The following is a 24,862-nucleotide window of genomic DNA, read 5'->3' as shown; positions in this document are numbered from 1 at the left end:
TTGCATGTGGCAAGATTTCATTCTTTTTTACGGCTGAGTATACTCCGCTGTGGGCTGCCGGGTGGTGCCAGTGGTAAAGAACCCGCCTGTCAGTGCAGGAGACACAAGAGACGAGGGTTCGATTCCTGGGTCAGGAAGATCCCCTGGAGGAGGGCATGGCAACCCACTCCAGTATTCTTTCCTGGAGAACCCCATGGACGGAGGAGCCTGGCGGGCTACTGTCTGTAGGGTCACAGAGAGCTGGACACGGCTGACGTGACTTAGCACGCAGGCACACGTGTGCCATTGTAGGTACATACACCACATCTATGTTATCCATTCATCTAAAGACGGGCACTGAGGTTGCTTCCACATCTCGCCGATTGTAAACAATGCTGCAGTGAACATAGGCGTGCACGTACCTTTCCTAATTAGTGTTTTCACTTTCTCTGGACACGTATCCAGGACTGGCACTGGATCGTACGGTAGTTCTATTTGTTGAGGAACCTCCGTTCTGTTTTCCACAGTGACTCCCCCAACTTACGTTCCCACCAACAGTGCACAAGAGTTCCCTTTTCTCCACATCCTCATCAATACTTGTTATTTGTTGGCTTTTTTTAAAAAACTATTTAATTGGAAGATAATTGCCTTACAGTCTCGTGTTGGTGTCTGCTGTCCAACAACGTGGACCAGCCACAAGTGAACATATATTCCCTCCCTCCTGAGCCTTCCTCACCCCTCCGAGTTGTCACAGGGCAGCAGGCTGAGCTCCTGTGTTATACGTGACTTCGCACTCGCTACCTGTTTCACACATGGTGATATACGTATTTCAGCGTTACAGTCTCAATTGGCTCCACCCTCTCCTCTCCCTGCTGGGTCCACACGTCCATTCTCTACATCTATGTCTCTCTTCCGCCCTGCAAATACATTCATCAGTACCATTTTTCTAGATTTCATATTTATGTATTATTCCGACAGGTGTGAGATTTAGGTTTTGATTTGCATTTTCATGATGATTAGTGATGCTGAGCCAGCCAGAGATCCTTTTAAGCCCTCTGGTGCTAGCAAGCACTCGATCAATTTCAGCTATTCTTTTGATTAATCTGTGGTCCTTCAGCAAATATAGCTGGGAAAGATGGCTCACTGAGCCATTAACTCCTTGGTATGAATTAGTTTCTCAGCAGGAATAGCTGAGGAAGGACCTCAGGATGGGAGCAAGGATGGGGTTACAGAGAGGGAGAGCTTAAAAAAAAAAAAAAAGAATGCTAGGGAATCTAAAGCAAATCTCTTTGTGGTTTTGCTGAGGCCCACCCCGGCACAGCATGAAGATAGCTCTGCAGGCAGCCGTTGGCGTGTCTCCCTCTGAGCCCAGCCAGGCGGTGGAGGAAATGAAGAGGTGCTCCAGGGAGGGGCAAGGCCAAGAGGCCAGGGCGGAGCGGGGAGAGCGGGTGGTGAGTGCAGCTGCCCTGCGTGTGACATGGATGGCCCCTCGCACTGCTGCTGCTGGCCCACGACACAGGTAACCTGCTCTCGGAGGGTTGGGACTGCTTTCCGTTTCCCACTGGTCTGGCATCTGGGCTCCACGAGAATAAAATGGGCATGGTATAGCCTATGGGGATTAGAGAGCAAGGCACCTCCTGCTTCCCTGACGCTGCTCCCTAGAGTACTGTGCGCCCCAAACTTCCAAATCAGATGCGTAATCGGACAGTTGTTTCTGTGGACAATGGGAAGGAACACCATCCATGGGGTTAGAGCATGTCTAAGTCTCTTAGGACAAGGATTGAGCTGCAGGCAAATATATTATTAAGATGAATGCCAACTATTTCCTTTTACTTTCTTTAATGTGGCTACGAGAACGTTTGGCATTACATGTGTGGCTGGCCATCTCTGGTCTGTATGGCCCTGGTCTCCCTTCTCCCACCTTCTCCTTTTCCCCTCAACTCTCTAATCAGACTAGAGATGCCCTTTGTCCTGGGAATCTAAAGTCTTCAGAATCTGTTTGGATCCTCTGTTTTCGGTTGTTAGGTCACTGATTACACTTAGCGATGCTTCGCTCCTGCATGTGGTCTGTAACAGACCCTTGGTTCTAGGATAAAGGGATTCCGGTGGCAGCAAGTAGCAGGCGGATGAACTTTTATTAAGCATCAGGGCTATCAGCTTCATAATGTTATCGCCTTTAAACCTATTTTCCAGCCAGCTCTGTGGGGTGGGGATATTTACTCTTTCAGATAAAGGGACTGAGGCTTAGAGAGCTCTGGTAGGTTGCCCGAGATTACCCACCTGGCAGGAGGTGAAGAGTCAGAAGCCGAAACCTGGTGTGTCTGGCTCTACCCTGACCAGCAGCACAAGCTTCATTTTTGCCTCATTTGAAATGAAACTACAGGGATTTCCCCACTACCTGTAGGTCCTGCCTGAACTTGAAAGGGACTCACTAACAAGACCCTGGATGATGCATTATCATAGATTTCTAGGTGGTGCTAGGAACCAGCCCAGGACTGGGCCTCTGAACACCTGGGTGCATCGGCTCCTGATTTCCCAAGTGGCTTAGGACAGGTAGCTTTTGCCTCTGTAAAACCAAGAGGATCTTTACACCTGTGATCCTAGGTCTGCTAGCTAGGGAAATAGAATTAGGCTGCCTTTGTCACTTAATCACTGATGGTTTACACCTGAAATTAGAGGACTTTTTTTCTAAATAAAATTTTTTTCCAACAGTCTGAGAGACTCTTAATTCCTCATGTGCAAATTTCTTTTTTCTCCCTCATGTGCAAATTTCTGTTGAATATGCTGAAAATTAAAACCTGGAAGGGAAATCCACGTTGTGTGGGTGGGCAGGAAACTTCAAATTATTTTCAAGTATCAGGGGGCTTTTGATGCCCTCCCACACGGCTGGCATTTTCCTAGCGGTTTCATGCTAGTGCGTGTCACGGGGGAATTTTCATCTGATATCATTGCTCTAATGACTAGAAATCCTCATCTGTCTAGCAGATCAGAGAGGAATGCCAGTCTCTCCAAAACCTGTTTATTAGTTCTCCCTGAAAAGCCGTTTTATGAGAGCGGCATCAAAGCCAGGCGCCCCGAGGAGGACTCCCTTTAGGCCTCTTGGCAGCAGCATCTCTCCTGTCGGAGCTGAAGGTAAGGAGCGAGTCTGGTCCAGCCCGGGGCTCGGCCAGCTGCCGCTCTGATGCTCCCACGGGCAGTCCAGCTTCCTAAGCCCCCAACCCCCAACTCAGGACTTACTCAAACCTCTTTATTCATTGCCCTCTGATTGCTGCTAAGAAGGCCTAGGAAGGCTAATTTTCCAAACGAGTTGCCATTTCTTGTTCCCAGTCTCTGAAGGGTAAATTGCTTTGTCCTGTAGTAGGTAGTTCTTCTAAATGGATTTCAGGGTGAATATCTTTCCAACTTGGCAGAGGCTTGAATTAATTCACTGACAGTCTTTCAGCCCTTGACATTTGAAAAAAAATGAGCCAGGGAATAAATCCTTTATTTAAACCCCTTTGAAACTTGGCTCTGGAGTTCCAAGGTGGGGTGGGGAAAAGGGACAGAAAGAACTGTTAGGAAAGATTTCAAAGCCTACTTCTGTCTTTTTTAAAAAATTTAATTTAAAAATTCTTATTCAATTTTTAAGGGTTACTTTTCATTTACAGTTATTGCAAGATATTGGCTATATTCCCCGTGTTGTACAACACAGTGTACAGTGAGCCTTTGTTGGGTATCTTATACCCAACAACCTGTGCCTCCCACTCTCCTACCTTCATATTATCCCCCTCCTCTTCCCACTGGTAGCCTTTAGTTTGTTCTCTGTATCTGTGCGTCTGCTTCTTTGTGTTACATTCTCTCTTGATTCCACATATAAGTGACACTGTGCAGCATTGGCCTTTCTCTGTCTGACTTATTTCACTCAGCATAATGCTTTCAAGTCCATCCATGCTGCTGCAAATGGCAAAATGTTGTTCTTTCATATGACCGAGTCATACAATAGTCATACCCTTCATATATAATGAGTCATACTCCACTATATATATATTTATTATATATTATATATATCTTCTTCACCCATTCATCTGTTGATGGACACTTAGTTTGCTTCCCTATCTTGGCAATTGTAAATAATGTCACTATGTCACTATGAACACTCAGGTGCTATGTGTCTTTTTGAAATAATAAAACCCATTTCTTTCTTAAGTGCAATTATTAGCAGCAAGTGATTTGTCTATTGCTCAACATATTTCAGGGACCCGTAGTTCGGGACCCTTTACTAACATTGTATGGCTGTAAATAAAAGGAGGGAAACATTTTATTTGAGCAAAAGTTTAATGAGTTACTTCTGGAAAACAAACCACAAACGAGCTTTTAAAAGCATCTTTCAGCATGTTGATAATGGAGTTGGTCAGTTACCTTCAAGTTAAGCTTTTCTGTGAGAATCCATAAGAAAAGACCACGGGTGGGTAACCGAAACTTGTGAGGCAGCAGCTTTGATGGGAAGAACAAGATAAAGATGCTTTTCACTTTTGCTGAAGCTAATTATTACTATTATTTTTTGAAGTCGCTCAGTCATGTCTGACTCTTTGTGACCCCATGGACGTAGCCTACCAGGCTCCTCCGTCCATGGGATTTTCCAGGCAAGAATACTGGAGTGGGTTGCCATTTCCTTCTCCAGGAGATCTTCCCAACCCAGGGATTGAACCCTGGTCTCCTGCATTGTAGGCAGACGCTTTACCGTCTGAGCCCCCAGGGTGCCCTTATAAAAGACTATGACCTTCAGAAACGGGAAAAATGGATGAAAAAACAAAGGCAAAAGTGACAATGCTTAATCTTAGCAAGGCTACAAGGGCATGTCATTATCTCCAGAGAGCAGTTTGGCAGTTTCAGAAATTGTGGAGGGAAATTTCTGTGTGCTCTTAACTGGGTTGAGAGTCTTTCAAGGCAGGGAGCACACAGTAGGTGCTCATTTAGTGCTGAATAAACAAGACCTGACATGGTGGCACCTCTTTGCTGACTTGCCGTTTTCAGGCCTCTCACCTGCTCCTAAAGCTGGTGGAAGAGCTCTCCGTCCTCAAAGACAGGGAAGAAAGGAGTGAGGCAGACACGTGCCCATTCAGGGGTCCACAGAGCGGCGGGGAGAAAATCGACGCCCCTTTCTAAGGACTCAGCCATGTCTCTGGTTGAATGTACCTTGAAATCCTGGCAGTGTGCCCTTGGGTGTGCTGGGTGGGGGATAAAGATAAGGGAGGTGGTGAGAAGGGTGGCGGAGAGAGGCAGCACCCAGGAGGGTGATGCTGGAGGTGTCTTCAGGGGGTCCTGGTAGGATCCCGACGCCCTCTCCCCAACAACGCATCAATGATGTGGCAAGTCCTTCCTCTGGGATGCACACATAAATAAAAGAGCCAGGAAAGCTGGCAGGAGTGTCTGGTGGACGATAGAGGTGGAGGCCTGGAGGATCGGGAGCTAGAACCTGAGTTCTTGCTCCAGCAGCAGAATCGTCCCAAGCCACCGATGGAGCTCCGCCTGGCTCCCTCCCGGGCTTCCTGTACCACAGAGGTCCCTCTGCTTTACAGCAGGTATTTACCTAGCATCTCCTCTGCATATGGCTTTGAATTTCAAAATGAGATAAATAAAGTGACTGCAGTGATGCTCAGGCGCTGGGTGCACTAGATTAATGTGACATTTACCAAAATGTGTTTTAAAATAGATCCCAGGAAAATGAAGACGGTCTAACCCTTGCTCATCACATATCAAAATATATATTCCTGGCAGAAAAACTGGTTCATTGCAAACTGCTTCACTGACCTACATTAGAAGTAGCAGACGTTACTAGAAAGAGGTCAGAGCCACGAGATAAATTAGAGCTTTGTTAGATGCAAGGAGAGATGTTCCATAAATAGAAGGGGAAAACTAGGGGTTGTGAAAAGAAGTTCTACTCTCAGGAGGATTTTTTTTTCTCCAGCTGCTGGGTTCATGGGCAACTTCAATTATGCCCAGGCTGCCTTTGGCCATTCCATTTGCTTCTGAACACTTCTTTTAAAGAACTACCTTCACTTCGCAAAATTTCTGTTATCATGGTTCTGTAGGCCTTAGAGTTTTCCACTCATCTGCCCCCAACCCAGCTCTCCTAATTCCAACTCTCTTCCCTTTTATCATCACCCCTATGAGGGCCTGATGCCTTGGGAAGCAGGGGAAGCTCTCTCCACTTCTGTATTTTTTCTGCTCTTCTCTTTCAACACAATGTACGTTTACTGCAGAAAAATTAGAAAGCATAGAGGAGTAAGAGAGGAGACTATAAAGTCACGAGGAAGCTCATCACCCAGAGAAAATCATCATTAGCACTTTGGGTGTTTGTCTCTCCATGACGTGGACCAGGAAAGATGGCCATGATAAACGGCTAGGTGGGGAAATGAAGAATATGCAGTGCACACATGCAGACCCCAACACATGCAATGCATTCATTCTGATGGAGCATATTTGACATTCTGCTGTGTTTATCTGCCTTTGGTTGACTCAACAATATGATGTAAGCATCTTTTCACAGAACACTTCAATGGTTAAATCTTATTCCACTTTATGGATGTCCCACAATTGACACAAAAATCCACCCTCCCTGAGTATCAAGGATGTTTCTTCACTGCTGCCCTTGTAAATGGTTTGGCAGTCACCTGTCTTAAGGGCTGAATCTCTGCACACATCCCTGGCAATTTCCTTAGGATAAATTCCTCTAAGTGGAGTTGCTGGGTCAAAGAAGTATAGTCATTTCCAGGACTTTTTGATACACATCACCAAATTGTTCTTCACAAAGATTGTAACAATTTGTCCATCTGCCAGAGAGTGTCCAGAGCACTTGGCCAAGACTGAGAATTCTCATTTTTAAAAAATATGGTTTTAACTTACTTTATTTGTTAGTGAGATAGTACTTATTCGAAGATATATGCAACTGGCCATTTATGTGCATGTTTGTCTAAACACTTCTTGAGCATCAGGTAGGTGCCGGAGTCTGAGTTTCCAGCAGTGTGCAAGGATTGGTGAGTCCTGGCTCCTTTGGGGAGGGGTCTCAGTCTGGTGGGGAGGCCGGACAAGGTTACAGAAGATTTCAGCTGGATGTGACGAGTGCTGTGGTCTGAGATGCTGTGTAGGAGAGTCTCTTGGCCTAGTAACCTTGAGGGGTAGAGACTGGTGAGAAAGAAGGCTTCCCGGAGGAGGGGACAGCTCACTTTAGTCCTGGTGGAAGAATAAGAGACAGGGAAGATGTCCGGGGGCCTACGCACAGGGAAGGATGGTCCAGGGTCTGGGAAACGAAGATCAGTTTGGTGGTAGGATCGAGTATAAAAGCAGTTGCTAAGCGACAAGGCTGGAAATGTGGGCAGCCAGATGGTGATAGGCGTCACATGCCTGTGTAAGGCCTTCGGACGATATTCTGGCAGTCGCTGGGAGGCACTGACCATTAGCAAGCAGACTTATGCCTGATAATAAGACTTTCTGTGATAATGTCAATCATTGCTCGTTCCAGTATCTTGGTCACTAGATTTGACAGTGTTCCTTGTGACACTGTGGGTGTTAAGTGAAAGCAGTGAAAGATGTTAAGTAGTTTTCTACTAATTTTAATTGTGAGAACCTTTGTTTTCCACTGGTGACTGATATTGCCAAGGTTATTATATCCTGAGAGCTACAACGGTGTTAGTAAAGTATGCCCAATATATTACTGATGCAAATACATTGAGGCATTTCATCAACTAGATTTTTCTAACATCAATGTCTCATCATTATCACATTTGCTACCATGGTCCTCCATTTTGATCTGTTTTGGTTTTTTTTTTTTTCCTTTGGCTGTGTTGTGTGGCTTGTTGGATCTTATTCCTTGACCAGGGATAGAATCCAGGCCACCAGCAGTGGAAGCGCAGCGTCCTACCTGCTGGCCTGCCAGAGAATTCCCTTAATCATGTATTTTTAATGGTTGTAGAAGCTCACAAAACTTTTCATAATTTTTATCAAATTATACACATTGTCTAGAATACTGTATCTTTTTTTTTTTTTATTTTTTTTTGTCATACATTGATATGAATCAGCCATAGATTTACACGTATTCCCGATCCCGATCCCCCCTCCCACCTCAACTGTATCTTTTAAAGAGCTATTGCTATTTCCAGTATTTTAATAGAAGAGGATTTTTTATTTTGATGTTGACTTCTGGATTGTAAAAGGGCTTGTCCTAGGTTCACAGATAAAATGAGTCTTCTCTTTCTCTTATTTAATATTTTCTGTTTTGGAGAGGTTGGCATCAATGTCAAAAGACTACAATTTATTTAGCATCAATAATATATATTTCATTAACTGTTTTATGAATTGGGTTAAGCTGTGTTTTTTAAAAGCATTTTTAAATCCCTGTGATGTTTTCAAATATATTGTGTACATTAAGTTTTGCTTTTTTCATATTTACATTGTCATAAATTTTATGCCAAATTAGTATTGAACAAATATATTTTTTAAAAATATATTTTCAAGAACATAGCTTTGGCTTGTGTTTTAAAATCTGTATTTTTATTAATATCAATGATTTCTAACAGACTTTTCCAAATGCCTCTGAGTTTTTCAAGTCATAATGTTTTCAACTGACTTTTCCATCACTTATTTGATGGTTGCCTCAAATTTGTGTTTGATTACGCTGTTTTCAATACTCTCTGATGTTTCTCCGCAGTCTACAGTTCTTGGATAATATAACAGCATTTGACAATGTTGAAAGAACTTTTGCTAAATTACTTAGTACTAGGTTTAAATAATGGGCAACCTTACAACTTTTGGGGGATTTTATGTTGAAACCCATTAAGTTTGTCATAACTTTTTTTGTCATTGTTATAACTCTGCCCCTTAATTATTATGATGTCTAGATTCAGTGTTTTCTTGTTATGGTATTGATGGTCTACTAAAAATCTTCCTCTAGCTATATAATTTACTGTGGAAAAAAAGATTTTCTTTGATGTCATATAGATATATTGGCATTCTGAAAATTTACAAATCTAAAAATAAGTGTTTCACATGGCTTACATCAGGAGATATGTCTTAGTTGTTTAACTGTGTAACATTTAACATTTCTTGCTGCTGCCGTTCAGTTGCTCAGTCATGTCTGACTCTTTGAGACCCCATGAACTGCTGCACGCCACAATTCTCTGTCCATCACTATCTCCCTGAGTTTGCTCAAAGTCATGTCCATTGAGTTAGTGATGCCATTCAACCGTCTCATCCTCTGTCACCCCGTTCTCTTTTTGTCCTCAAATTTTCCCAGCATCAGTGTCTTTTCCAATGGGTCAGCTCTTCTCATCAGGTGGCCAAAGTAATGGAGCTTCAGCTTCAGCATCAGTCCTTCCAGTGAATATTCAGGACTGATTTCCTTTAGGATGGACTGGTTGGATCTCCTTGCAGTCCAAGGGACTCTCGAGTCTTCTCCAACATCACTGTTAAAAAGTGGCAATTCTTTAGCACTCAGCCTTCTTTATGGTCCAACTCTCACATCCATACATGACTACTGGAAAAACCATAGCTTTGACTATATGGACCTTTGTCGGTAAAGTTATGTCTCTGCTTTTTAAAACACCATCTAGGTTTGACATAGCTTTTCTTCCAAGGTGCAAGCATCTTTTAATTTCATGGATGCAGTCACTGCATTGATTTTGGAGCCCAAGAAAATGAAATATGACACTACTTCATTTCCCAATCTATTTGCCATGAAGTGAGAGGACTGGATGCCATGATCTTAGTTTTTTGAATGTTGGATTGTAAGCCAGCTTTTTCACTCTTCTCTTTCGCCTTCAACAAGAGGCTCTTTAGTTCCTCTTCACTTTCTGCCATCAAAGTGGTATCATCTACTTATCTGAGGTTGTTGATATTTCTCCCAGCAATCTTGATTCCAGCTTATGCTTCGTCTAGCCCAGCATTTTGCATGATGTACTCTGCATATAAGTGAAACAAGCAGGGTGACAATATACAAACTTGTTGTACTCCTTTACCAATTTTGAACCTGTTGTCCCATGTCCTGTTTTAACTGTTGCTTCTTGAACTGCATATAGTTTTCTCAGGAGGCATTTCTTAACAATATTCATTTGTTAAGAATTTCTTAGCATTATTCATTGTTAACATTTCTTAAGAATATTCAAAACTCTTTTAGTCAACAAATCTACTATTTTTTAATTATTTGACTTTTGTTTTTTCATTCACTAATCAGTGTGTATGCTATTTGGTGTTTGTATCCTGGATAAATGTTCTGCTCTATTGCTATTATTATTCTTTTATGATTTCCGTAAATGAAGAATCTCATTTGAACACTCGTATATTTTCTTGGATGATCCTCTGAATGCTAATGTCTTGATAAAGACATAATTGTGTTTATTATGTGTTCAACAAAAGAATGCCAATATTTTCTTTATCATATAGAATCTGTTTTGCAGCATTAATAATTACATAGTTTTTCCAATCAGATTTGAAGTTTGAATATACAATACTACTATTAATGTTCATTTCAGATTCTTCACACACACAAAATAATGGTAAATGCTCTCAATCTTTGTGTTCTTTCTTAATTTCCAGTTGATTTATTTCATTCTCAAAGTGTTGGCAAAATGCAAAATCCTTTGAAATGTAATAAAGTAACCAGAATCTGGGCTTCCCAAGTGGTTCAGTGACAAAGAACCCACCTGCCAATGCAGGAGATGCAGGAAACGTGGGCTTTAGGACGATCCCCTGGAGAAGGAAATGGCAATCCACTCCAGTATTCTTGCTGGAAAATTCCATGACTAGAGGGCTACAGTCCATGAGATCACAAAGAGTCTGAAGCAACTGAGCACACATGTATGCAAACAGAATCTAGGGTGTTTTTTCCTCACCATTTAGAAAAAGTTTTGTCCATTGTATTTCCCTAAACTTCCAATCTGGATTATTTTATGTAAAGCAAACATTTCCTACTTGAGATGGATAGTTTTCACCAAGAGTGAGCCTTTGTTTCACATTCAAACTACAAGGCCATTTATTTGGGTTCTCTGCATTTTTTTCTAGTTTTCCTTGAAATCTATCAGTTGTGGTTGACAATGGAATGAAAACGTAAATACACATCCTGCTCACGTTTCTGTGACACGTTCACTGAAATCTATGGCTCTGAACTCTTATTTGTATCCTTTTGATATTTCATCTTTCTCCTCCCTAACTTTATTCAACAATACACACCATTTTTTTCTTTTTTTGGCTGCACTGAGTCTCTGTTGCTTTGCGTGGGCTTTCTCTAGGTGCAGCAAGGAGGGGACTCCAGTCGTAGCAGCTTATCTTGCTGCAGAGCGCAGACTCTAGGCACGAGGGCTTCAGAAGTCGCAGCACGCGGGCTTGCGGGCTCAGTAGTTATGGTCCGTGGGCTTAGTTACCCCATGGCACGCAGAATCTTCCCTGACCAGTGATCGAGCCTACGTTGTCAGGTGGATTCCCACCCACCTGGGAAGTCCACCAGGGAAGTCCACAAATCATTTTATTTCTTTCCTTCTGTAGGCAGGTTTTCAATTTCTGTTTTTTGGTTTGATGTCTTTTTTCTTTCCAATATCATGGGAAAAATAATATATGAGCTTAGTTTCTTATTTTAGAATGTATAAATTTAAAAAATATTATGTAGCAAGCTATGAAATTTAACTGCAGTTAATTTTTGTCCTAAAGAAACTTTTTCTACATAGGGAGGAAGGAAATTAATAGAATATTATTATTCTATTATCTCAGCTATAAAAAGAATAAACTCCTGCCATTTGCAATAACATGAATGGAGCCAGAGGGTATTATGCTAAGTGAGGTATGTAAGACAGAGAAAGATAAATACAGTATGGTTTCACTTATATATGGAACCTAAAAAACAAAACAAATTAACAAAGATAAACAGAAATAGAGTCATAGATATAGAGGACAAACACAGAGGCTATCAGAGGGGAGAGGATGAGGGGAGGAGGAAAATAGGTGAGAGAGATTAAGGGGTACAAAGTACCTTTACTTCGCAAAGTAAATGAGTCATGGGTATGAAATGTATGGTATAAGGAATATAGTCAATAATTATGTAGTATCTTTGTATGGTGACAGAGGGTGACTAGACTTATTGTGATTATTTTGAAATGTATAGAAATATTAAATCACTATGCTGTGTAACAGGAACTAACATAATGCTATAGATCAATTACACTTCAGAAACAAACAGAAAAAGAGATCAGATTTATAGTTACCAGAGATAGTAGGTGGAGGAGGGGGAATTGGATGAAGGCAGTCAAAAGGTACAAACTTCCAGTTATAAAATAGTAAGTACTACAGTGTAATGTACAACATGATAAATTTAATTAACACTGCTGTATGTTACATATGAAAGTTGTTAAGAGTAAGTAAATACTAAGATTTACTCAGGATTTTTTCACAGGGCAAATTTCTTTTATATTTCTTTAATTTTGTGTCTATATGAAATATAGATATTCACTAAATTTACTGTGGTAATCATTTCATGATAATCACATACATAAATCAAATCATTATGCCATATACCTTAAACTTACAGTTTACTGTTTGTCAGTTAAATGCAGTACTGTTTGTCAGTTAAATCTCAAAAAAACTGGAAGAAAAAAAATTCCTTTAACAACCCATAAACAGTACCTATCCTTTAATTAGCAGCTCATTATATAGCAATCTCTAATTTATGAATATTACATAATTACTTTTTAGGGCTCCCCAGGTAGTTCAGTGATAAAGAATCTGCCTACCAAAGCCAGAGATAAAGATTCGATCTCCGGGTTGGGAAGATCTTCTGGAGGAGGAAATGGCAACCCACTCCAGTATTCTTGCTTGGAAATCCCGTGGCCAGAGAAGCCTGCCAGGCTATTATAGTGAGTGAGTGAGCACTGGCACAATTACTTTGTATTTATGTCATGGACACGAACATTCATTACTACAAATGTGAGTCATATCACATTTAAAATCTGGTAGGTTAAAAGGAGCAACTCTGAACTGCTGTTCTGGTGGACAATATGAATTATAAGGCAAAAATTTAAATTTAGCCAATACACAAATACTTATATAGGATTTAAAAAATTTTAGATAAAAATCAAAACAACAGTTGGAAAAGCAGCTCCCTGTTTGGAAGCACTAGTCATTGTAGATGTTTTCCATTAACAAGGTCTTCATCAACCTCATTTACGTATGAAGCAAGTTAGAAAAAGTCTTTTTATTTCCATCTGTCAGAAAATTATCATAATAAATGGAATTTTGTTAGATAATTTATTGTCATTTTTCAGAAAATTATTGTAGTAAGGATATAAATCACCTACCTTTGGAATCAGTAGTCAAAGATACCTATGACTGGAGTGGTCCCCTTAGATGTCGTGACCTTGAGCAATAAACAACATGAGCAACCATCCTTGGCTACTCTAAACATTTTTATGGCTGTTACAGCTAATAAAGTGCTCCCACGTACAGAGAAACAACCTGTGTAGGAAATGGAGGAAAGGCTAAGTGATCCTGAGACATATGTTTGGATGCTCCTCCTGAGGTTCGCAGAGACATTGGGCAATTCACTCCTCACTCCCTGGGAATCCTCGTCAATTCATCTACAAATGGGGATAAGTGGTATGCCTAATCCTTCAAACAGCTACATGGAGGCCAGGGAGATGGTCCCAGTTCTGAATAGTAAATGAAATCATGAGATGTATATGAGAGATGTGTTTCCATTTTGTACTTGATAAAATATGCTTTCCTTAAAAATTGTGTTATTTTAAAATCGAATGAAGTACATGTGCAGAGCCAGTAAAAGCCAGTCATTCCAATGAGTTTGAAATCATATCCTGTTAAGTCACCTGTGGACAGTTGCTGCTTTTACATGTCCAGTGGTGAACTTCTGTAGGAGCCGAAGGGGGTTAACATTCTCATTTTTCTTAGGAAGCCAAATGTTACGCTAACTGTTTGAAGCTTGCAAATAAGCCACGGTGCAAACTGAAAACCTAAAGATGATCTTTACAGCAACCCCCATCCAATAAATGGCTCTGTAATAAACCTCAAGAGGACACAGGGTTTCTATTTTGAGAAATGAAAATTTGCAAAAACAACCAGAAAAGCGGTTAAAGTCCCAGAAATGGTGAGAATAGTGACATCAGAGGAAGCCAGGAGGAAGTTTGGTTGAACATCCTCCCCTCTCTGATGACCCCACTTGATTACAGCAGTATGTCTGGCCAGCCTGGAGAAAAGGAGTGTGTCCCATCTTTCCCTCACTTAGTAAGCACTTACTGTGGGCCTGCTACGTTCCAGGCACTGGCCACGGGCTGGTTGAGTCAGATCAGACCTGACCTTGGTCCACACAGGGCTCTTGAGTTCTCGTCTGTGAACTGTCTTTCCCACACCATGTTTCCCCAGATTCGGTCCATCTTTCCTTCCACCATCCTAGGTGATAGCTTCCCTTCAGCCTCAGGTGTCCAGGGTTCCTCCTCTTATCAATAACTTCAGATGTTCACCAAGGGAGAAATGACTTCATATTCCAACGGCTGCTCCTGGCACCGTGGTACATCCAGAGTCTCAGCACTGCCTGTAGAAACCCTTCCTGTTGTTCAGAATCAGCACAAACGGCACCTCCTCCATGCAGCCTTCCCTCATTGCCCAAGTTAGGAATGGTTTGTCCTTCCTCTCTGATCCAATAGCCCTTTGTTGGTACATCACTTGAGCACTGACCACACACCTGCCTTTTCTTACAGCTGTTGGGGGGTCAGTGGAGACCTTTCCTGCCAGATTGGGCTGGGAGGACAGGGGATACCACTCTCTAAGCCCAGGGCCCATGTCTAATTCCTCTCTACCCCTGTAGCCTGCTTTGTTCTGCTGGGTTACATACCATAAAATTTTTAAAAATTTTGGCTAGATTGGACTCTTTTCTTTGATTTTAGTTTCCCAGAATTAGCTTGATCAAACTCTTCTGTTAGTGGCACTCTGCCTGCATGGGTCCAGGCATAGCTCTTATGGTCCATTTATTTAATAACTTTTGGCCTCCAGAAGTATTCCCTACCCTCCACCCTGTGCTCCCCCTCCCCTACCTCACAGGCATTGGTTAGGCAACTACCCTAACCCAGGCATGGATACACATTTTTGTTTTAATAAAATGCAACCTTCTAATCCATCTAAATAACCATATTTGGGTAGGCTTGAACACTTAATGTTGTTTGGGATTGAATTTGCCTTTTGGACAAAAGAATGAAACATTTTGTTAGAACTTCAGGCCCTAGTGTGGATTTGTTTGGGGCAGGACAGGTGACCCCCGGAATCCAAGGGGGATGCAGTCAGCAGCTTAGTCTGGCACAAGAGCCCTGCTTCCTCTCCCCGGTCCCCCACACAGGGCTCCATCCTCTCTGGCAGAGCCTGTCTACACAGCTGCCATGGTGCCAGCCAGAAGGCCCCAGAGAGTTCTCTTTTCCAAGAGATTATCTGTTCTCCTTGACACATACTGCTCTCTGAAGAAGCCCATTTCTGTTTCTCCTGCACCTTTTGGTTTGTGCTCCTTGATCACACCCTTGGTGAAGTGCCCTCACCCACCCTCTGGTGAAGGAACTCAGACCAGCTGTTCTCAGATGTTTTGGTCTCAGTGCCCCTTTATATGCTTAAAATTATTAAAGAACCCAAGGAACTTATGCAGGCTGTGTCTATCTGCATTTACCACATTAGGAATTAAAACTGACAATTTAAAAATAAGCTTTTACACCATGGAATATTACTCAGCCGTTAAAAAGAATTCATTTGAATCAGTTCTAATGAGATGGATGAAACTGGAGCCCATTATACAGAGTGAAGTAAGCCAGAAAGATAAAGAACATTACAGCATACTAACACACATATATGGAATTTAGAAAGATGGTAACGATAACCCTATATGCAAAACAGAAAAAGAGACACAGATGTACAGAACAGACTTTTGGACTCTGGGAGAAGGCGAGGGTGGGATGTTTCGAGAGAACAGCATCGAAACATGTATATTATCTAGCGTGAAACAGATCATCAGCCCAGGTTGGATGCATGAGACAAGTGCTCGGGCCTGGTGCACTGGGAAGACCCAGAGGATTGGGTGGAGAGGGAGGTGGGAGGCGGAATCGGGATGGGGAACACGTGTAAATCCATGGCTGACTCATGTCAGTTTATGACAAAAACCACTACAATATTGTAAAGTAATTAGCCTCCACCTAATAAAAATAAATGGAAAAAAAAATAAAAATAAGCTTTTAACTAATTTTTAAAGAAGTGCTATAATCATTACATATTAATACAATTAACACACTTCTGTGAAAAATTAACCATATTTTCCAAATGATGAAAAATTTAGTGAGAAGAAAGGTGTTGCTTGACGTTTTTGCCAATCTCATGGTTAATATCTATCCTGGTAAAAGAGAGCTAGATCCTCAGATCTGCTTCCGCAATGAGTCTATTACCATATCACACGTCACATAGCCTTTGGAAAACTCCACTGGACCCTGAGAAACACAGAGAGTGAAAATAGCACCTAGCCTCTTAGCAAGATGATGACAGAGTTTTTATGCCCCCAAACCTCTGCAAGGATTTCTGGAACCCCCAGGATAGCCCCCAGGATGTTAGCAGACCACACTTTGAGAACTGGCTGCTGCGTTGGACCACTGGTTTCCTTGTGTTAAGCAGACTATGGGTTGTTGTTCAGTCGCTGAGTCAAGTCTGCCTCTTTGGGACCCCGTGGACTGCAGCACTCCAGAGTATGGATTGGGTCTCAGTAAGTCTTGTTTGAAGTACTTGGAAATATCTGTGTCATTGAGAGTTACTCCACCCTCATAGTCCCCCTGGGAAACACTCCACTTATTCTGGTGGTGGCATTTGGGTTCTTATAGAGATGCCTCCAGAAGTGAGGCAGCTCTGATGAATACCCTTAGTGCTTTCAGATCTTTGTTCTTTGAGGAACATTTTGATTTGGGGAAATAGCCAAAGGCAATATAAAGTGAAATCTGGTGAATTACTTGGGTAGTCAATTGGGTAACACTACATTTTTGGATTTTTAAAAAGTAACACTGACTTCTTAATATTTGGATTTCAAAGCTGCCTTAACAAGCATTCTCCTAATGCTACATATATATTCACAGTGTGCAGATGATGTTTGAATATGTTTAATAATTGCACCATCCTCTGAAGAGTAAAAATTGGAAACAAAACCTTAATGTCCACAACAAGGAGACCAGTTAAATAAACCATGGACATCCATGCAGTAGAATACCTGGCAGATGAAAAAAAGAATGAGAAAGAGCTTTACATGTTGATAACGAATTAACTCCAAAGTGTATCACATGAAAAGGCAAGAGGCAGATTAATATATATAGTATGCTGTCATCCACAGGAAAAAAACTGTATTGCATGTGTGAGTCTATATGTCTATGTATGTGTGTGTGTTTGCTCGTATATACATAAGGTGTTCATGAGCAAAAAGGTACACTTTATGTACGCTGGTTGCCTCCAGAGAGAGGAACTAGCTGCTTGGGGTGAAGAGTAGAAAAGCATCTTTTCAAGGACTATCTTTCTGTACCTTTTAAGCTTATAGCCATATGAATGTTCCTAATAAAATAAAAACTTTCAGAAGCCCCAAACAAAAAATTATGATGTCCCCTCCTTCTTTCAAAACTAAAAATAAAAACAATTCTTAACACATAGGAAGGCTCTTCTCCAAGAGGAGTTCTTAGTATTCCTTGAGCAAGTAGGATGATTATTAGAAAAAAATACAATGTACGGGGCGGGGGGGGGGGCACATCCAAAGAAGACACTAGAAGGGGAGGAACTAGTCACTTTGTTCAGTTCAGTTCAGTCGCTCAGTCGTGTCCGACTCTTTGCGACCCCATGGACCGCAGCACGCCAGGCCTCCCTGTCCATCGCCAACTCCCAGAGTTGACTCGAACTCATGTCCATCGAGTCAATGATGCATTTTGTAGTCCTACCTTATTCTTTTCACCCTCGCCCTATTCCCCAAAGGGGGAAACTGAGTCCAGACGGGCTTAGTGACTCATCTATGTCGTTTGGGCTCTGGGCTCCGAATCTTGCCTTGTTGGGATTTCCTGACGGCTCCTGCAGGTCTCTTTGTGGAGTGTGGCCGTGGGTGGGGGGTGGAGGGGGACAGATCCTCTTTCATTTGGTGCTAAACACCATCTCTCCTCACTTCCCACCCACAGCATGGGCCGTGATGGCAGCTCTCGGGCAGCGTCCTCTGTACCCTGGCCCCTTCAGCTCTCCACGCATCCAGGCGGGGCTGCCTCCTCCAGGCTCTGGCAGGACACTGCTCTCGGTTCTGCAGACAAAGTGCCTCAACTTCCGCAATCGACACTTCCCAGATCAATCATCACCTACTTTATTATCCAGTTTGGTTGGTTCAGATGACTTAGGGCTGTCTTAAATCAACTTCTCCTTCAAAGGATAAAGATTTACCATCAATTAAGGGATTGAAAGTCTCTGGTGGAGACTTGCCAAGGTTCTGATAGAGGCTGAGGGACCCTGGTTGGGGTCCTCGGAAGGAATCCTGGGCATTTATTCATTCATTCACTCAACAAATGTGTGTTGAACCTATTAATTGGAGAGGCACTGTTCTAGGCCCCAGGGATATGGTGATGACCACAACAGGGAAGGTTTCTGTTCCTGTGGAGCTTATGTTCTTGTGATAAAAGACTGACAGTAAGCAAGCAAATGAATTGGTGGTTGTGGTAAATTCATACTCTAGTTAAGAGATTAGAGGGCGATGGGCCAGAGAGGCTGGGATGTTGACTTTGGACCATGTGCTTGGGGAAGGCCTGTCTGAAGATGGCCTCTTTAAGACAGAGAAGTTATCTCAGGGCCCTGAGGCCCTCCCTTCCAGAGATGAGAGTCTAACATTCTCTGCTTCAGACAGGTTCCTGTGGATGAATGAAACATAGGGTGGAGAAGAGAATTGCTGGTTCCCGGGGGCCTGTGTCTGCCAGCAGCTGCTAAGTACTCTGAGAAACTCCGCTTTGAGCTAATAGGAACCCTCTGTTCTGGGAACATCAGTACATGGAACAAAACCTCTGGGTGGACCCCTGGGCAAGATGAATTCGACCAACCATACGTTCCAGGACTCCAGCGGTAAGTCCTAGACAGCACCACTCAGTTGCTCGGTTTGGGTAAGATGAGCAGAAAGCCAGCCCTGGGCAAGTAGCTACTAATTACTATTAAATACTAGTCTGACCATTTAGTTCTTGAACAACACTATGACCATCTCACAGATGAGGAAAATGAGACTCAGAGAGGTGACATGACTGTCCTGAGATTACACAGTTAGAAACCGGAGACCAGGTCACTGGACCCTAAAGCTCAGACTCTTTCATGATGTCATCCTTCATCCTGTTCTCATGCCCACCGACCTTCCTCGGCCTTCCCAGGGCAGGCCTTTGCCCTCTCCTGGCCCTAGATGGACACTCTCACGTTGTCTGTCTTCCTGGCTGAGAATAGGTGTGCCCTGCCTGGCCAGCAGCCTGCAGCCGGTGCCCCAGGCTCCTGTCTCATCGCTCAGGGCTTTGTGTGACCTTCACCACTGCCTACACACTCAAGTCCTGTGTCTCAGTGTCTCTTGAGTGCTTCCCTGCTGGTGCTGTGGGCCCTGAAAGATCTCGTTTCCAAGTCCCCTCCCTACCCTTTGCCCAGACAGTGGGCAGGGTCTGTTAAAGAGAAACTTGGTGAGTCAGTGGTCATATGTAGAAGGAGGACAGGAAAGAAGGCCAAGAGGAAGTGAATCATGGAGGTGCCTGACCCAAATCCACCCAGCCTTAGTGCTCCAGGAGCTGTAATTCTTGGTGCAGTACTTCCGCCTTCGGATATTATGTATCGTCAGTGGGTATTAGCTTGCCCTAGTGATCCAGTAGGTTCCCTCTTCCCCACTCCAGCAGCAGTCTCTGCATTTGGGTATCCAAGTAGCCAGCTCCCAAGATGTGTCTGGAGAGGTGTCAGCTGCTAGAGGGGCTGAACCACGCAGCTCCACTTTAAGGGGGAAGGAATAGGAAGAGGCCCAAGTATAGGCAAGAAAGCTTTGAGTTTAGAGTTGAAAACATGGACTCCAGTCCTGACTCCAGCACTTAGTGGCAGCAAGTAACTGACCCTGAGGATCTGTACAGTAGGAGGGTTGGGTTACATATGTTTTAAGATTCCCTCTAACTCTGAGGATCCAGGGTCAGACTGGCTGGAGAGGGGATAAGTTTAGTGTCTCCATCCCTTGATGCGGGAGAAATTTTTGAAGTGTGGATGATAACACCTTCACCTCCTCACCAAACATGGGCAGGCTGTAACAGCTGTCACCTCCGCCTGGTTTCATTCCAACTGGCATATGGTGTCCCGACCATTCCCCATCTGTCACATGCCCCTCCCTGGGGATGGTCACCGGCATCCTCCTGACATGCTGCCATAGCTGGTAACCTTTAACCCTTTGTAAGAATGGCAGAACTCAAGAGCACGATAGCCCGATAGCAAGCTTTAGTAATAACACATGTCAGAGAGATACGGGTTCAAGTCTGATCTCTGCCACTGTCTAGCTCTATGATCTTGAGCAAGTCTGGTCTCTGTGGGCTGGTTTCCCTACTGTAAGGTGGGTATAATGATTGTTTCCAGCTTATTATCTGTCTATGAAGAATGAATAAGATAATGAATGTGCCGGGCATAAATCAAGTCCCCAGTGTAAGGTAGCTAATATTACCGTTTAGGGTCCCATAGAGTTCATTTGTGTGTGTGTTGTCTTGGTCAGTTCCAGCTGCTATAACAAATGACTGCTTGGGTGTTTTATAAACAACAGACTTTTCTCATAGTTCTGGGGGCCAGAAGGTCTAAGGAAAGGCACTAGCACACTCAATGTCTGGTGAGAGCCCGCTTCTGGTTCTTAGATGGCTGTCTTCTGCTGTGTCCTCACAGGTTGGAAGGAGGCAAGGAGACCCTCTGGAGTCTCTTTTATAAAAGAACAAATCCCATTCATGAGGGCTCCACCCTCTTGACCTACTCATCTCCCAAAGACCCTACCTCCAAACACCATCACCTTGGGGGTTAGGACTTTAACACATGAGTCATGGCAGCATACAAGCATTCAGTCTATAGCAAGCGTTAAAGAATTACTCTTGAATGCCCTTTCCCTTTCTGCAGAGAACATCACCACCTCAACGTCAGGCCCCGCACTACCCAGCAGGTGGGTGAAAGAAGGGTTGGCCCTGGAGGAGTATCGGGGATCTTGGAAGGGGGTCTGCTTGGCCCCGTGTGGGAGGGACCGTGGCATGGAGATCGGGGCAGAGGGAAGAGGGTCGACCTGGAGGCAGGAGATGGTTGCTGGGGAGGTGGAAGCACAGCAGTGGCGAGGCCCCAGGGCCTCCTTGTGGATGGTCCCCACAACTGGCCGGGGCACTGAAGCATCCTCGTTCTCTCGTTCACTTCCCTCAGCCTACACACAGCGGCCACAGCTGTTTCTGGCTCCATCGGTGTCGTGGCCCTCATCTTGCTCCTGGTGGGACTCTTGTCCATGACTCTGAAAAAATGGAGGCATGAGAGTGAGTTGACCAGCTGGCCCTGGAGCTGAGTGGGAGGAAAGGGGGGAAACTGAGGGCAGGAATGGGGCATCTTTCCTCTGGGGCAGCCTTGGGGGAGGGGAGAAGAGGGAGGCTGTAGGTCTATTCTCTGGAGTTGCCAGGGACTCAGCACAGAGCAACAAGCTTTGTTTGTGGTACAAATTCTTTATGCTAAAAGTCACACATGAGCAATCTGCACAGACATGGTTCAAATGCATCAACTAAAAGAAATTTTGATGCCAAGTAATATCTAAATAATAACCAAAATTATAAAGTACAAAACAGTGCTCACTCTCCCTGTCTCTTCCTGGGCACTTAGCCCAGTCTCAGAGGCCCAGTGGGTTGAACGTGGTGGCTTTGCATTCTGAAGTTCAACCCTAAGTCCAGCAATCAAAGAAAGATGGCTACTACCCCAACTCAGACTGACTCTGAATTTATTAACTCTCCTAGGGCTATTTAAGAAACAAATGAAGCATCAGACCAACTTTCTCCACAAATCTTTGGTAAGGAAATGGCTGAGTCATACCTAGAGGGGCTCCCCGTTATCTCTGCCAGGATTTCATGCTCTTCCTAGGCAGGTGCCACACAGGCACAGTGGTGATGAGGCAGAGAACAGCCCTAAAAGAAATGTCTTTGAGAATCAAAGCTTGCTCAGCAAGAACCCAAGGTTCTACTTGCTGTCCTGTAGGGACCCCAGTAGCCGTTTTGTCTTTGGAATCGCTGGTGTCTCTAACCTGCATCCTGTCTCTAAAGGAGCTTTCCTGCCATGCTGATGCCATATATTCCAACGTGATCAACCTGGCTCCCAGGAAAGAGGACGACTTTGCTGTCTATGCCAATGTGCCGCCTTTCAACCGCCCCAGGAGGACATCACCAGACCACGTGGAATACGCCTCCATTGTATTTCACTGATGAGAAGCTAGTGAGATGCTTCAGAGTGGAGAGTCAGACCTGTGCCTATCTGTATCCTGATGCGGCTTCTGCTCTAGATATGTGTGTATGTGTGTGCATGCGTGCATGTGTGTGTGTGCATGCACGCCCATGCTTAAAATGCATAATATGTATTCTGATGGAGGTAAATGACTGGGTATTTCTTCTAATTTGTTGGAAGCAAGGTGCAGTTCTAATGGAAAGGGGTGACATCTGAGCGACAAGGGACACAGTTGTTTCAGCCACTCTGAGCCAGAGGCAGGTTCCTGAGAGAGACTGGCCAAGAGAGGAGTCCTTTCTCTCCCCTGCCCCTGGCAAGGGCTGAGGAGCAGGGCTGACTCTGCTCGGGGACCAGCTCCTGGATTTTGTCTCTGCTGTTCTGCCCTGTAAGGAGCTGACACCCTGTAGAGGTTAATGCATGCGTCACACTCAGGTCTATGGCTGATTGCCGTGCATGTCTTCACAGCAGCTTTGCTGGGCCATGCAGCAAGTGTGGAGGGAGGAGGCGTCGGGGGGCTGCAGGTCCGTGGGAAGTGCTTCTTCCTAGAGGAGCGAGACTTGCCAGCTTCCACAGAGGATGCAGCGCCGCTCGGGACAGGAGCTGGGGAAGCAGCAGCCAGTGGAGGTGCGTACATGTTACTGCTGACCAGGCTCTGCTCCCGAGGCTTTGGAAGATGTCTGAAACTTTACAGCTGATTCCTTCCCTCTTTCCTCCATTGAAAAACATGCATTAAACATCACCATATCCTGATCCCTGGGAATACAGCGATATTCAACAATACAACAGACAAAACCTTATTCTCATGGCGTTTACCTTCTAAGAGGGGGGAAAGGCAATGAACAGATAAACAAGCAAGTATACAGACTGTCACATGGTAGCATGTGCTGTGGATCAAAATAAAGCAAGTCTTGGAAGGTAGGGAACCCCAGGTGGGAGTGGGTGGCTATTTTCTATTAGGTGGTCAGGTGCAGCCTTGCTGACATTTGACCTGAAGGAAGTGAGAAAGTGAGACCTGAGGATAAATGGGGAAAGCATGTTCGGGAGAAGGAATAGCAAATGCAAAGGCCCTGAGGTGGAAGCATACTTTACATGGTCCAAGAGTATCAAGGATGTTAAAGTGTCTGGAGTGAGGAAGGGGCAGTTTGGGGGCCTGAGGCCTGTGCAATGAATCAGCACCTGAGTTTGGGAATCAGTGTTCCAAGGCAGTGTTTCCCACAGCATGCTCCATGCAATGTGAGTATAGAGACAATGGTCCTTTGGCGAGCTTGCCTCTGGCTATACCACTCTTTACACTCCTGTTGCTCACATCTGTTAATCTCCAGATATTCCCCTCATTCACAGAGTACTCCTAGTCTCTACTCCACCCTAATCCTGTCACCCCTCAAGGTTATTTTGTTGGCAGTGTGGATGGTCCATACTACTCTGAGTTGATAGTTTCCCAAAGTTCATTCTTTCGGTTATGGGAGGTTTTAAAGGGTGTTGAGATGAAGACAGTAGATAAGCTCTATGACCAAATAAGTTTGGGGACTGATGAATAAGTTAAAAATCCATTAGTGGTAAAGAACCTGCCTGTCAGTACAGGAGACATAAGAGATGTGGGTTTGATCCCTGGGTCAGGATGATTCCCTGGAGGAGGAAATGGCAACCCACTCCAGTAATCTTGCCTGGAAAATCCCATGGACAGAGGAGCCTGGTGGGCTACAGTCCATGGGATCTCAAAGAGTTGGACATGACTGAAGCAATTTAGCATGCAAATGCAATGGAGAAAAGAAAATTTCATTTAAAAACAAAGTTTATGGAAGCCACTTTCATCTTCGAGGATTGCATGGTTCACATCATTAGGAAAACGCCTATTCTATGGCTCCATTCCACCTATAGGGACTAGAGAGGAGAGGAGAAATTAGGAAGGAAACACAAGGATTTCCAAGCCTCTGCCTTCTTTTCTATTGATAATGGGAAAGTTCAAGAGCAGACAACCCTTTGTCTTTAGCACAGATGTATGATGACCACATACCCTGGTTTGTTGGGGACTTTCCTGGTGTACAACTGTGGTCCCAGCAAAATTATTATTAGGTTCCCTTTCATTCTCAAAAGTGTCATAGTTTCAATGATAGGTTATGTGGTCACCTGTTCACAAGATTTTGAAAGTGCAAAAGCAAGTCCAAGACCAATAAGGAAGGGAAGGCAAAGTTGTTTCGTACAATAAAGTGAGAATGGAATCGGGGTGGGAGTGGAAGAGACTGCACAAATAGTGCCTTGGGGAGGTGATGAGGGCAGTCTTGAGGCCAAAGGGAGCTAAAGTCACATAAAAGATTTCCACCGCCATAAGCCTCAGTAAAGCCCCCTGAACACACCAATTCCCGGTGCGGGTATTTAAGGGAAG

At 43.9% G+C, this 24,862-nt stretch overlaps 1 protein-coding gene across 4 annotated transcripts; it reads left to right on the top strand.

The window, feature by feature from the left end:
- Positions 1-1,370: 1,370 nt before the first annotated feature.
- Positions 1,371-23,229, top strand: LOC122452382. 4 transcript variants are annotated; one of them, XM_043485944.1, is made up of 6 exons: positions 1,371-1,498; positions 18,884-19,095; positions 21,133-21,175; positions 21,424-21,530; positions 21,999-22,051; positions 22,302-23,229. In XM_043485944.1, the coding sequence occupies exons 2-6, from the start codon at positions 19,059-19,061 to the stop codon at positions 22,458-22,460; spliced, it is 399 nt and encodes a 132-aa protein (XP_043341879.1). In that variant the 5' UTR covers positions 1,371-1,498; positions 18,884-19,058; the 3' UTR covers positions 22,461-23,229. The 4 variants fall into 4 exon arrangements, 3 of the variants coding, with proteins under 3 accessions (XP_043341879.1, XP_043341878.1, XP_043341880.1); XM_043485943.1 differs by having other exon boundaries at positions 1,377-1,498; positions 18,880-19,095; XM_043485945.1 differs by lacking the exon at positions 1,371-1,498 and adding an exon at positions 2,921-3,111.
- Positions 23,230-24,862: the final 1,633 nt, after the last annotated feature.

The sequence above is a fragment of the Cervus canadensis genome, chromosome 13, assembly GCF_019320065.1.
Source record: "Cervus canadensis isolate Bull #8, Minnesota chromosome 13, ASM1932006v1, whole genome shotgun sequence".
In the NCBI taxonomy this organism is placed as follows: Eukaryota; Metazoa; Chordata; class Mammalia; order Artiodactyla; family Cervidae; genus Cervus; species Cervus canadensis.
The sequence above is the reverse complement of the archived record's forward strand: the minus strand, read 5'-3'. Positions and strand labels throughout refer to the sequence as shown.